The 13,974-nt window shown below is 27.7% G+C and overlaps 1 protein-coding gene across 1 annotated transcript; it reads right to left on the minus strand.

Annotated features, from left to right (window-relative positions):
- Positions 1-3,829: 3,829 nt before the first annotated feature.
- Positions 3,830-13,562, minus strand: LOC132947253 (protein lingerer-like). The gene is given in 13 exon segments (XM_061017504.1): positions 3,830-4,521; positions 4,582-4,770; positions 4,861-5,121; positions 6,015-6,134; positions 7,266-7,439; positions 7,505-7,677; positions 7,849-7,987; positions 9,943-10,293; positions 10,548-11,062; positions 11,153-11,239; positions 12,137-12,236; positions 13,054-13,212; positions 13,285-13,562. Coding segments are annotated over 12 exon segments (2,292 nt in total). The 5' UTR covers positions 13,144-13,212; positions 13,285-13,562; the 3' UTR covers positions 3,830-4,428.
- Between the last annotated feature and the right edge of the window lie 412 nt (positions 13,563-13,974).

The raw sequence follows: 13,974 nt of genomic DNA on the forward strand, positions 1-13,974 counted from the left end.
CCGCTGTTGACGTTAGCTGCGGGTCGCGCGGGAGACCGATCGACGATCGCGACAGACCGTTAATTTCACGTCCATGAATTTGACTCACCCACTTTCTATGATACGACCCAAACCAATACCAAAAGTTAGCAAATTGTTAGCAAATAATAGCAAATTTACTATAGAAGTTAGCAAATCATTATTGCGGGATTTATAGGCATTTTGTATTTGGGTGGGCCAAGTTCAGGTAACCCACCCACTTTGTCCAATCGTCTCCAAACAAACACCGGTAGCCAGCAAATAGTTAGCAAATAATATCAAATCAATTTTTAAAGTTAGCAATTCAAAATTCTATTTTTAGCCGATTTTAGAAAAAAAATTTCAGCCTACCCACTTTTTCCGATCGTCTCCAAACAAACACTGGTAGTTGGTAAATAGTTAGAAAATAAAAGCAAATCAAAATTTTATTTTTGGCTTATTTTGGAAAAAAAAAATTCAGCCCACCAACTTTATCCGATCGTGTTGGTATTTTTTTTAGGTAAGTTTTCAAGTCGATTCTCAGTATTCTGCAGGAATTCAATATGGTTATCAGTGTTCGGATTAGATGAGTATTTTTTTATCTAAATAAAGATAAAGATAATGGAACTCAGATGTATCTAGAAAGATATAAAAGATAACTTAACTCATATTTATCTAGATAAAGATAAAGATGAATACTTATTATCTAGATAATTTTTTTTAAATGGGTCTTAAATAAAATTTAGGTATATTTAAGTTGGGCACTAGGAACATAATAATATTAATGGTATAAATAAAAATAATTACACTATTTATAAACTATAAACTTTGTTTGAGAATCTGTATAAATATTTAAAAATGCATTCATTTGTACAATTTCACAATTTTTATCAATAAAAATGTATCTAAATGAATTTATTTAGATAAGTAAAAAAAATATCTAAGATGAACGTTTAGATACCTTGTAACTATTTATCTAGATAAGATAAAAGATGAACAAATAATTATCTAGATATTCATCTAGATAAATTTATCTAGATAAGTCCGAACACTGATGGTTATCTCCTATTATTTTAGCAAACATCTTACAAAATATGTTTTATCTTAAACTCTTTAACACATATCCTTTGTTATGAATAATTAAATGTTTGTTCTACGTATAAGTGGTATAAGTATAACATTAAATGTAATTTTTATCGTTGTTAAAAACACTACAATTTATAAACTATTTTTACTTTATTCTTTCATCAATAAAATAAACATACTTATAAAAAATAATTTTTAAATCAATTTAAATTTATTTACCTTTTTTATATTTGAATTATATATGTTATAATACTAAAAACATAATAATACTATAATTAATTTATAATCAACGTATTTTAAATTATTTAGAAATATTAAAAATATAAAATAATAAATAATGACAAATCACACAAGTAATAAGATAGTTAACTGTTAGTAGCTTCTTGCTTTTTTTAACTTAACTATTGTCTGATGTACATTATAGCATGTCGATTTATTGTTGTATTCATAATGTTTTAAATTTTTAAAATTTTTTTTTTCAAGTCGTTGTGTATCTCTTATTGATCGAATCCTCTTCTCAAATAGGTCACGTAGTGAAATGATATATAATGTATTACAGCAACTAATATGAACCTAAAAAATAAATGTAAATTTATATAGATTCTATGTATTTTTTATTAGGTAACTTTGAGTATATTTAATAAAATAAATTATATAAAATTATTGTTATACATTAATTTATACAAATCATAAAATATGTAAATATTATTTATAGTGTAGTGTTTATAGTGACTTTTTAGAAGGGAGGCCGTGGCCAGATATCAAAAGAATCGTGAGCCACACAATTTCATGAAAAATAATATAAAGAACAGGAAAATGAATAATTATGGTATAATAAGTTATGCCTATTATTTTATTAGTAATATTATTAAGACGTAAGCCATTTATTTTTATTTTTATTCATATTTGATATTTTTTATTCAATTTGGCCTTTTTATTTGAATTAAAATTGTAAAATATCTACATTTAATAAAAAAATATATATTTAATAAAATAAAAATCTAAATAAAACAAAACAAATGTAAATAGAAAATCTATATTTATTAAAAAATGTATATTTGATAAAAAAAATGTATATTTAATAAAATACAAATATAAATAAATAAAAAAAAATTTTTATTTAATAAAAAATCTTTGATTGATAAAACACGTAGTCATATTATGGTAGTTATATGAGATCGCATTCGTGATCTGTTAAGTATGCGATCAATTTCAGGACAAGTATCAAGATATTTTTTTGGACTTTTTTTTTTCAACAGTATTTGAATATTTTAGAGTGTGCTTTAAAGGCCCAGTTTCAAATTCAGTTGAACCACCCCAACTACTACCAAATGAAAAGGCTGATGAAGGACAAGGCGTTACTGATTGGATTTGCACATCTATTTCACCATCGTCATCTATCAGTTTTTTTTCATTTTCATCAAAGAATTGTTGGTTTTTTCATGTTTATTCTCGTATTCCGTTATATCACTTTCGTACTCTTTGTGCACCAGTGTCCCACACTCTCTAACCCAGTGATAGCCCAAGTGCTGAAGTCCCCAACAAATATTATTTGTGTTCGATAATCCTGTATAATATCTTAGTCCGTTATTAGATTTACATTTGCCATGTTTATCATATTAGCAGTAACCACGATATGTGATGATACCAGAAGACATTAACTGTGTGAAAAAAACACAGACTACAGAGTGTGATGCATACACGATGATTGAACACTGGTTGATCATGATCCGGTAGTAGTGTTTGTTTGGGTTGAGGTGGTAAAAAAACACAACACGTTTATTTGCTTTATGTCACTAATTATTATATTGTATTATTACAGCCAAATAATACATGGCGCGAAGTTCGTGAAAGTGAAGTAGGTATAGTTAATACTATTTATAACATTGTCAAATCCCATATAGATATAAAAATATTTTTGTAAAATTGATTTGCTATTATTTGCTAACTTTTGGTATCGGTTTGGGTCGTATCATAGAAAGTGGGTGGGTTAAATTCATGGACGTGTTAATTTCGATTGTTTTCGTATTCCGTTTCCGAAGTGACCAACGCTTTCCGCAGTGACGTCGCAGTCAGGGAAAAAATGATGTGCTCAATACAGCAGTCGCGCGGGTTATTATTAAAATTAAAATGTTATCAATTATACCTGCAATATAGTCATAGATGATAATATACATTTATGTTCATTTGCAAAACAACAGAATCAATATTTGTCAAGAACCTATATCTAATTGAAAAACATAGTATTAGGTTTATTTTTAATACATATATTTTAATGAAGGTACTAACTACAAATAGACAGATGATTGTTTATTCACCCATTGGTTACAATTTAGAAAAGATATTTAAATGTAAATAATGATATTAAAAACATAATCATATTTTTCAACATTATTACCTTATTGATTAATTAAACATAAAAAAAATATTGTAAATGATAAGGGGGGAGCATACAATACATTTTTCATTTTGTATAAATTAAACACAAAAACAAGTTGTAAAAAAAAAATTATGTTAAGGTTGGAGGGGGAACATACAATACATTTTTTATTTTGTCAAAAATAAACATAAAACTAAATATTCACTTCAAAATAATAAATTATTACATCTTATATTTATGATCAAAATGAAACATTATTCAGAAAAAAAAATTATATCTGATACTATTGAATAAATAAAGGGTTAAAATTTAAAAATTGTTATTTGATTTTTTGTTAAGTTTTTATTATGTTTTACAAAGGTGTTGATTTTTTTATTTTTAATAGTTTATTTCATATCTATGAGGGTTGTATCAATTTTGATTTTATAATTTAATTATTATAACTATTATTTTATTTATTTGTTGGTATTTTTATATTATTTTCTATGTCAATCATAGTTGACAAGTGGGTTTTTATAATGAGTATCCTTAAAAAAAACCAGTGTCAACATAAGTTGACATGAAATTTAGAGCTTTTAAAAGTTGTAAATGATCAAATTTGTTATTTAAGCAGTGAAATTAATCTATTTCTGTAAAAAAAAAGTAATTTTTCCAAAAATGTATTTTTGGTTTTTTATAAGGATACACAATTTGCATGCGGTCATGAACGTGTTAAGAGGAGAAAATGATACATCTGTATGATCACTATTCTCCCAATGGGTAATGTCATAGTATTTATTTTTATTTTATAAAGATTCCCTGACATTGTCATCAAAACTTAAAGATATCATATGATATATTTAATAATTGTGTTAGTAAAATATTAGAATATATGTATATACTGAGGAAAGGAACAGAAAAATAGTAATTAAATACATTTTTTTGGACCCTCCCTTAAATAACTAAGTGGTTGCGCTACTGACTCCTTAGCTATAGTTCTGTTTAACCTTCAACTTATTGGCTGTAGGATTTACTGGTTGATTAGGACTCATATTGTCTGTTTCACTGCTAAGTTCTTGCTGAAATAATAACAAATATAAATTCAAATTAAGTTTTATAAAAATAAGCTATAAACAAACAGAAATATTTTTAATTCAAACCTGATGCTGTAATGGTGTGATATAATGAGGTTGAGGGTTGTTAGTAAGTATAGAAGAATTAAATACTGGAAGATAACTGCCAGAACTATGATGACCTCCAACTCCATCATTATTAGTTACAGAAAACGGTGGCGGAGATTGAAATGACTGTTGTTGTTTGTCATAAGGCTAAATAAGAAAAAAATTATTAAGTTTGAATTGTTTTTCATGTTTTTCATTTGATTATGTCTATTATAATAATTTTATCCTTACACTAACCTTATTCGATATCGATTTGCTGGGATACATAGTAGCGAGAACAGACTGATTTGTCATGCCCTGAGTTTGATTTGTTTGTTGACCGGATATGCCCACTTTGCTTGAACTTCCATGGTCATTGCTTGAACCAGTGACTGAAGACGATCCCAGAGTTTCATTAGCATTGTTATAACCAGCTGATGTAGCTGCAGTATTACTGTACACGGACATTGTGTTTGTTGCTTCTGTGCCATAACTGGTTGAAATTGCTACTGGGACCATCTGATAACGAACCGCGTCAGTGTGTTTTTTTAGTAATTAATTTTATTATTTATTTATTTATTTTATATATTATCATAAACATTCATAAGAGGTTTATTCTGATATTATTATTTTTCTTTTCTTGAATTAGTAACCCAAAAAGAAAATAACTATACATTGATGCTTAAATATAGATATATTTATACACTATATAATATGTATACATAAAATTATGCATAATATGTTTTGTTACTGTTTTTAGTTTTTACTAAAGAAGAATAAACAAAACGATTGCTTCTCCAAATCCTGAGAAATGTTTTATTTAATATTTTACAACTAATACTAAAGAAAAATATAACAAAATAAGTTGAAACTGGATAAGATGATTTGGATGATAAAACATTCATCAAGTATTTTATTTGTCTGTTATATAAAAATAGATCTAACAAAAAGAAAAAAGAATAAATCATACAGAAATATACTTAAAAATCGAAGTTTCAAAAAAATTGAAGTGGCGATTTCAAATACACACCCTTATTTACATCTTAAATCTGTTTCTTAAAATTGTCAATTTAACCTTAAAATGTGTTAATAAATATATTAAGTTAATCATTTCTTATTTGGTTAGGATAATAGTATATGATAATAATTAATAATATACTTATAATTTATAGTACCAATATGATTGTTCTAAATGAAATGTAAAAATAATAACTAAGTTATTATTTAAATACATTTTGTTTTTAAAATAATTATAACAAATTAAGTACGTTACCAATATTGTTAATCATTATTCATTATACTTCTATTAATTATTCAATTTATTATTAAAGGATGCAAAGTAGTTCTGTTGTCTTAAAAATTAAGTTTATAAATAAAATAAATGTATTTAGAGTATAGATTAACTAACTTACCATATACATTGTACCATACTGGAACGGGTAAGCAGGTACAACCATTTGACCGTAATAATATGTATAACTGGAAGCAATTGGTGGATTTAACAATATTTGCTGATGAGCCAAAGTTTCCGTCTAAAGATAAATTCAAAAATGATTATGTCATATCATGTTATTGGAGTGGAGTGTTACGGGGTTGCACCGCGAAATGTTTGTACACTACTCCGCTCATCTAAACTTTAAATACTCATAACTTATAAGCTACTTGCCCTAAATTCGATTTTTATTTTTTAAAATACTTAAACAAATATTCTGCTTTTGAATATGAAATTAAAACCATATGTAAAAATATTAACTCTATTTAAAAAACTTAAAAATTTATAAGGATAAAAATATTTTAAAATACAATTTTTAATAAAAATCCTTTACACTTTTTGAAATAATGAGTGGTCAATGGTAAAAGAATCAGCCTGTATAGCAATTAATAGTTTATAAAATTTACATCAAACGCACAAACTCATACCATATACAATTAACGACAGTAATTACTTAGTTAATTTTAGGGGCTTACAAATTTAGTAAACATTGTTATTAAATTGCTAGGCAATTTCTTAAAATGTTGCTTCTCATAAGTTGTTCTTATATCAGTTTAAACCATTATAATTATATTATTTTCATTATTTATTTTTATAAACTTTTAAAGTTTGAATTTTGACAAAATTCTTTTGTTAATCATTTTACTATTAAATATTATGTAGTTTTCTTTTTCTATAACAGGTGTGCTATAACTTTTAAGTTAAACGTAGCACTCTTTTGATTTTTAATTTTCCTAGTAGTTTATTTAAGCAAAAGGAAACATATTGACAACTGTCACATATTTTTAAAGAAATATTATCATTAATGCTTTAATTTTTTGGACAATTTCAAACAGACAGTATTCTATAATATTAATTATTAACTTAAAAATAGTTTTTTATAATATGATTTATAGATTCTGAGCCGGGTGATCAATGTATTAATTTTACAATGACGAGGAATTTTTTTTTTAATTTATGTGTGTATCATTACAGTTTGGGGCAGTAACACAGATTTTGCTCAACAATATCTTGTTTGATGGGAAAGCAAATCTAGTTGGTACATACACTGCAGCGGTGCTGGTGTCCGGCTTTATTTTCCTTTCACACCGCAATGTACACTTGAACATCACATGTTGTGCTCAATAAAATAATATTGTGTTAGTCAGTCAATGTATAAAATATATATTACCCGTTGAGATAGAGTATATGAATCTGGTGAAGCATTATTGTCTGTACGTGCATATCTTGAATCTGTTACTGACGAATAACTTGCAACATTTAAAATATCATGTTCAGCAGTTTCTCTTCCAATCAGACTTGATGATACAGTAGGATACATTGGATTGGGCGAATAAAAGTTAGTCTGAAAACAGTGAAATAATATTTATAATATTTAGTTTTTTTCTTAATTGTTATATTATATTTTACCATATTATGATGAGGCAACCTTGATTCCACCATTTGTAAATGTTCCTCGCTATACATTGCAGAGTGAAATTGGCTATAGTGTCCGGCAACACACCTCTGGCTGAAGATATATTGATCATCAACAAGTGGGGCAACATCAGGAGGCATTTCCGACAGTACACCACTTTCATTTGCTAAAATAATTTAAAACAATGTTATTCATTTTAAATTTATAATAAAAATTCAAGTATAACAAATTGAATTCTTGAAAATTTTTTTTAAAAGTTCCTAAAAAACTATATTTAAGGAATCCATCAATCAAATAGAAAAATACCAAAATTATACAAATTAAATCCAATAATTACTTGTTGGTGTAGTCGTTTTTGAAGTCAATAAAGTACTCTGTTCGAATCCAATGCTTGACGATGTATCACTTATAATATTTCCATTTGGATTGCTAGCACTTGATGTCCATGAGTTATTTGAAGGTTGGGACTCGTAGTACTTAAAAAACAAAATGTTTTTACTCAAGTTGAGAAACACTTTATTTTAAGTTTTTGGAACTATTATTTTTTTATGATTTTAAGTTACAAAACAACATTTTTAATTTTTTGAATGACTCCATTCATTTTTTATTTCATATTCTGAAGCAGAATATTTTACTGAGAATTTTCATAATATGTAAAAATAAAATTCAGAACAAGTAGTTTATTAGTTTTAAAGATGGATTTGCAGCATCTAAATATCATTTAAATCTTGACCTTTGTTAATTCTATATTGTATTTAGATATTCTATTCTTTGGCACCTATATCTTGTATACTTTTTTGATTAAGATACCTACTAGATGAAAATAAAGATAGAAATTTTATTTGTAAATTATTAACTAAACAAATAAATAATAATTTATTGAGACAATATTTTTAATTTGCCTTATATTATTTCCATATCTAAGTTCGTGCAGAAATCATACAATTAATTATAATAGTATTTGAAAAAGGTAGGACTCCATTGGCATACAGTAGAACCCCCCTCGTCCGCCCTTACTGGTCCGCCTCTCCAGTTGATCCGACCATAGTATTATCGATATGAATACTATGTAATTTAAAAATACAATTTGGATTTTCCAATTTATAATAGATATATAAATTTAATAGAATGTCATTTGCTAAACAAAAATCTATAACTTACATTTTTTTCTAATTAATGTAAAATATAATAAATTTCTAATATAATCTTGTATGTATGTAATATGTAAATAAAAATGTTCTGTATATTCTGATAATCCGACCTTTTTCGCGTTCCGACCACACCCCCAGTCCCAAAGGTGACGGATTAAAGAGGTTCTAATGTACCTAAAATGTAGAATTGTAGATAATATACATAATTGTTTATATTACCTAATTTGTTTAAATTTTATAATCATCACTAGACTCTTTAAGTTGGAGTATTGATAATTGGGTAGCCAATAACTAACAAACTTATCATTAGTTAGCTACACAGACACAGATAAAAGCAGATAAAATGTAGAGGAATTCTGTAAATACCAAAAATGCAGATACAGTCAAAAAAACAAAACACGCTGAATAATGACAGGTTTAAAACCTACCAAAAAATGAAAATGTATATATTCTCAGTGGTAGCACCGCCTCAAATTAGAAGTGATAACCTAACCTAAACTCAAATGGACAAAAGTGCAAGCTGACCATAAATACCTAACGTACAACATAACACCAGCAAAGTTTCGATTAAATTGAGAACAATTTAGAAGAGGCAGGCCAGGAAAGAGTAAAGCAATGGAGATATAACACATAAGGAGAAGTAACGAGAATAAGACTGCTGCAATAGAACCAGAAGAAGAATTACATAGAGGAAAACACTCTCTCTTGGAAAACCTTTGGATAACAATTTATTAACCAAATTAATGCAGACAAATAAGAAAGAATATGTTCAAATGGGGATTGTGAAAGGACGACAAGTGTGAATGTGGAAGAGTAAAATATAATTGACATACATATGAATGCCCTGACTTTGTACGGACGTGTGGCAAAGAAAATGTGGACAATATTAATGACCATGCTATAAAATTGACAGCTTACTGGACAGATAAAATATAACTGTAAATAATGACCAGACACAAAAAGAAGAACTAGTTTGTTATGTTACTTTTTGGTATTTTAGACTTAAGTAAGCTCTTGTCATTCATATATATTTATTGTTTATGCAATTTAAAGTATCTTTACGAACCTAATTCATACATATTTAAAGTTTAAATGAGCAGAGCAGTGGGCCAACATTATTTGGGTCACTGCACTCCGCTTTAAATACCTACTTGCAACTAATTAACTTGATATTAAAAAATAATAAAATTATTATTAGATGTATTAAAGTTTCTAGAAAAATATGAAACTAAAAATAAATTTTTTTGTTTCAATGCAATTTTATATTGAATTTTACTTACCAGACTTTCTCTAGTAGAATTAGTAGTTGAAGTCAACAAAACTGTTGACTTAGACAAGCTTGTATTCCCAATTTGTTGTATATTTTGGTGCATATAATTGTAGTTTGTTGAAGTGGAATACATTGATGCTAAATTGGCATCTGATACGATAGGAGGATGGGAAATTCCAGATGCCTGATATGAGTAAGGATTTGGGTATGGATAAGAAGGGAACTGAGGGTCTGTTTGAGGGTAATTAGCATTTACATTTGAATAATTAGACTGAGAAAATTGAGGATTGTGGGAATTTGAACTATTTCTACCAATGTTGGATGCAGTTGTACCATACAAACTTGTATGACTGGATAAACCCTAAAAAAATAGTTTTAACTATTATATCTTTACAAAAATTAAAAGAGTAGTTTGATAGTTTTTAAGTTCCATTTGAACAGGTTTTCAAAATCACCAGTTTGTAATATTTTCCTGTATTATAAGTTTTTGTTTAAACATTTTGATTGCTATGTGCTGCAATCAGCTATTTATAGTTTAGTAAGTTAAAAATACAAATAAAAACAACTAATACAGTGAACCAAAAACCAAATTTGTAAAAATATTTAGATACATACTTGAGGATTATTAGAATAAACTGAAGAATTATACATTGATGTCGGTTGTCCAGCATTAATACTTTGGTAAGGATTAGCAACTGCAGAGTTCTGTTTAGTTAAATAATCAGCAGAACGAGGAACATTAGGGCGCCGCAAAATTTTAATTGATGGCTGAGGCGCTTGATTTACTTGAAGTGATCTTTGAGTTTGAATTGAAGCTTGATTAGAGATTGTTGAATATTCAGTTTGTGTAAGGACAGAATCTACTTTCTGAGCAATTGAGTCATCATATTTAACGACAGGTGGCAATGAATTTTGTTCCTGTGATGGATCACAAAGTTGTAGTGTATCATCAGAAAGATCAAAGGCACCAAATGATACATCTAAGAAGTTGATATTGACACTAGAATCATCAGGTGGCATTTCAACAGCACTTGATTGTATTTTAGAAGGATGCGGTATGCGATTACGTAAGTTTGGTTTTTTCCCAGGTCCCATCAAATTCTTTTCTAAAAACGAAGAAACAAAGTCAACTAAACCATAAAAATGTATATTTTACTTATATATTAATATTTTTAATTTGATTATTGAAATAATAAATATTTAATTATTTATATTTTTACCTGGAGGATGAGAATTAAAAGTGGTTGCTGATGGTGACAGAGTTACTACTTTTTTTTGATTAAGTTTTCTGGACGTCATCATTAAGCCTGTTAAAGAATTAATATTTTAAAATGACCAAAATTCTGGGGAATTACGAAAAAATTGAATATGTATTTAAATCTTTGCATTAGTTCTTAATTAATGAATACAATTTTTAAAACTAGTCTTTTGTTGATCATATTTTGATAAAACAAGGGTTTAAGCGCTTTATTGAATATCATTTAACTCGATTAATTTATTCATCAGGATTCGTGAATTGTGCTCTATTAAAAGCCGTTAGAAACGCTATAATATTCACTTAAATCATTCATATAAGTGCCTAAATATGCATTTAAAATTCTAAAGTAAGTAGAAAGTTGTTGGTTTAATTTTTATTGATATTCATAAAAATCAAAAACGACTGAAAATATAAATAGGTGTGATTGAGTAACCTTGTTGAATATCACGATACAAGATATAATCACTTGAGGGCTTCCTTATATTCCTTATATTACTTAAATGCTTATACAGCAACTCATAAATTTCCCGTTTATATGACAAATTATTATTATATAAATATGACTGATGAAACTCATTAAAATTGGCAAAAATATCTATTTTTTCTACTTTCAAAAGACAGTATTGTTGTAAAATTGTGCTACGACATAAAATATCAAAATTGCATCAATACTTCACAACAGTTATACAACCATAATAAAACCATATTAATTTAAACTGTTAAACCGTATAAGGAAATTTTAAATTAAAATATATAGGTAATTAAAGACTTAGGCATAATTTATTAAACAATGAGCACTAAATCCACCATTATTCTGAGCAGTAATAGTAGCTGCTTGTGTAATGGTTTTGTCCTATTCAGCATCTACTTAAATTAAATAACATACATATATATGATAACAAATAAAGAGAGAAATTTAATTAACAATAACAATATCAATCATTACCTCCATCTACTTTACTTTTCTTCATCAAATCATCTTTTTCTTTTTTCTTAACACTTCGAGCTAGATTTTTTTTCTTCTTGCCTATTGTTGAACACGGTTCCTAACAACAATTATGGTAATTTAAGTTGAATGAAGTTACATGTCTAAAGAAAATACAACACTAATGGTTTATACTCTAAACTTAAGTACAACTGTGGTCCTTACAAAAGGGCATCAATGGTTAGTGCAATATTTAAATCATTGTCATGGAGAGCCATATCTACTTCATCTTTGAGTTAATTATACTTTATATTATATACCTGATAAGTTAATTATTTTAAAATTGAAAAAAATAAAAAATAATGAAACACACCAGTTTCATTTTTTTGTTGATTTCTTTTAAATTTTTCCGAACTATTTATTTACACCTTTTATTAGTTTTTGATATTTTGAGGACGTTGACATTTGTTTTGGCCATCTTATAAGATTTCAGATTTTTAATTAAAATTATTAAAAAACAAGAAATAATAATATTTTCATATTAACATTTTTAAGGTTAACTTTTATGTAACAAATGAAACCAATAATTATTTAACAACCTTAAAGTATAAAACGTGTTTAATAAAATAAAATATATAGGTACATTCATCCAGTTATAATAATTTATATAATTGTGGATAGGGAACTGATTGTAATTTTAATATTATTGCTTTAAATTCTAAAATTCTAACTTAATGTAACAATTATTACTATAAGATATAGACAATATCAAGGATGTAGGTACCTATATGTTTATAAGTAAGTTAAACTGACAACACTAATTTTAATGCATATACCCAAATACTGTTAGGAGTCAAATTTAAATTAATTTAATGAAACCATATGTGCAGACAATGGCACAATACAGAAAAAGAGCGTTAACTACAAATTAAATATACCTGCGATTTTTCTTGTTCATTTTTCATCTTAGGTCTTGTAACACATAACGTCTTAGAATTGCGATTAACAACACCTTTACTGCTGCTCATTATAATGTATTTGTGTTTTCACTTATGGTTCACCTATTTCCTTATGTACAATGGTATTTACAGGGTAATCTGAAATCACAAAACATACAGTTGAGTAGATTCGACTCCAAATCGTGTGCAGTCACGTGGAACGATACTGACGCGTAATACGAGGTTGCGTCCGTACGTCGACGTGAGACGAAAATGGCCGCGTGAACTGAATATTCGCAGACACGGGTGTGATAAATTCTCGTACGAACGCGTACGTGCGTCGGCGTGTAACGCAAACAGCGGCAAGAACTTAATATTTGCAAACACGACACACGACAACGACGTTTAACCAAAGGATGCGTACGTGCTTCGGAGTGTAACACAAATGGCGTGACAGCCTTTCACGAGAATCGGCTAAAATACCAACGATTATGACTAAATAACTAGGTATGAAGTTAGTTCCGTGACACTCGTGTCGATGACGTCGGCTGGAAGGACTTCTTATCTTCTTCCAATACTATACAACGGTAAACGTGTAGCGCCCTCTGAAAACCCATGGAAAAAATCCAACGGGAATTTCGTGGAGCAGTATATTAAACACAACTCCGCTTCTACCAACCGTCCACACAACGGTCTTAGAAGATAAGGCCGGACAACTATAAATTATCAGCATTCCGCTTAGTGAGGAAAATCCATTTCAAAATTTGGCCGCTGTAATAATGAGCGCTGCCCTGCAGACTTTTTTTGAGGTTATGGCATTATAGTATTATACAAGTTTAAAATGACCTTCGACCATATAAACTAGATAGTTTATTATAAACCAACTAGTTTATATTATGGTCGGAGAAAATAATATAATAA

Source organism: Metopolophium dirhodum, chromosome 6 (assembly GCF_019925205.1).
Source record: "Metopolophium dirhodum isolate CAU chromosome 6, ASM1992520v1, whole genome shotgun sequence".
Taxonomy (NCBI): Eukaryota; Metazoa; Arthropoda; class Insecta; order Hemiptera; family Aphididae; genus Metopolophium; species Metopolophium dirhodum.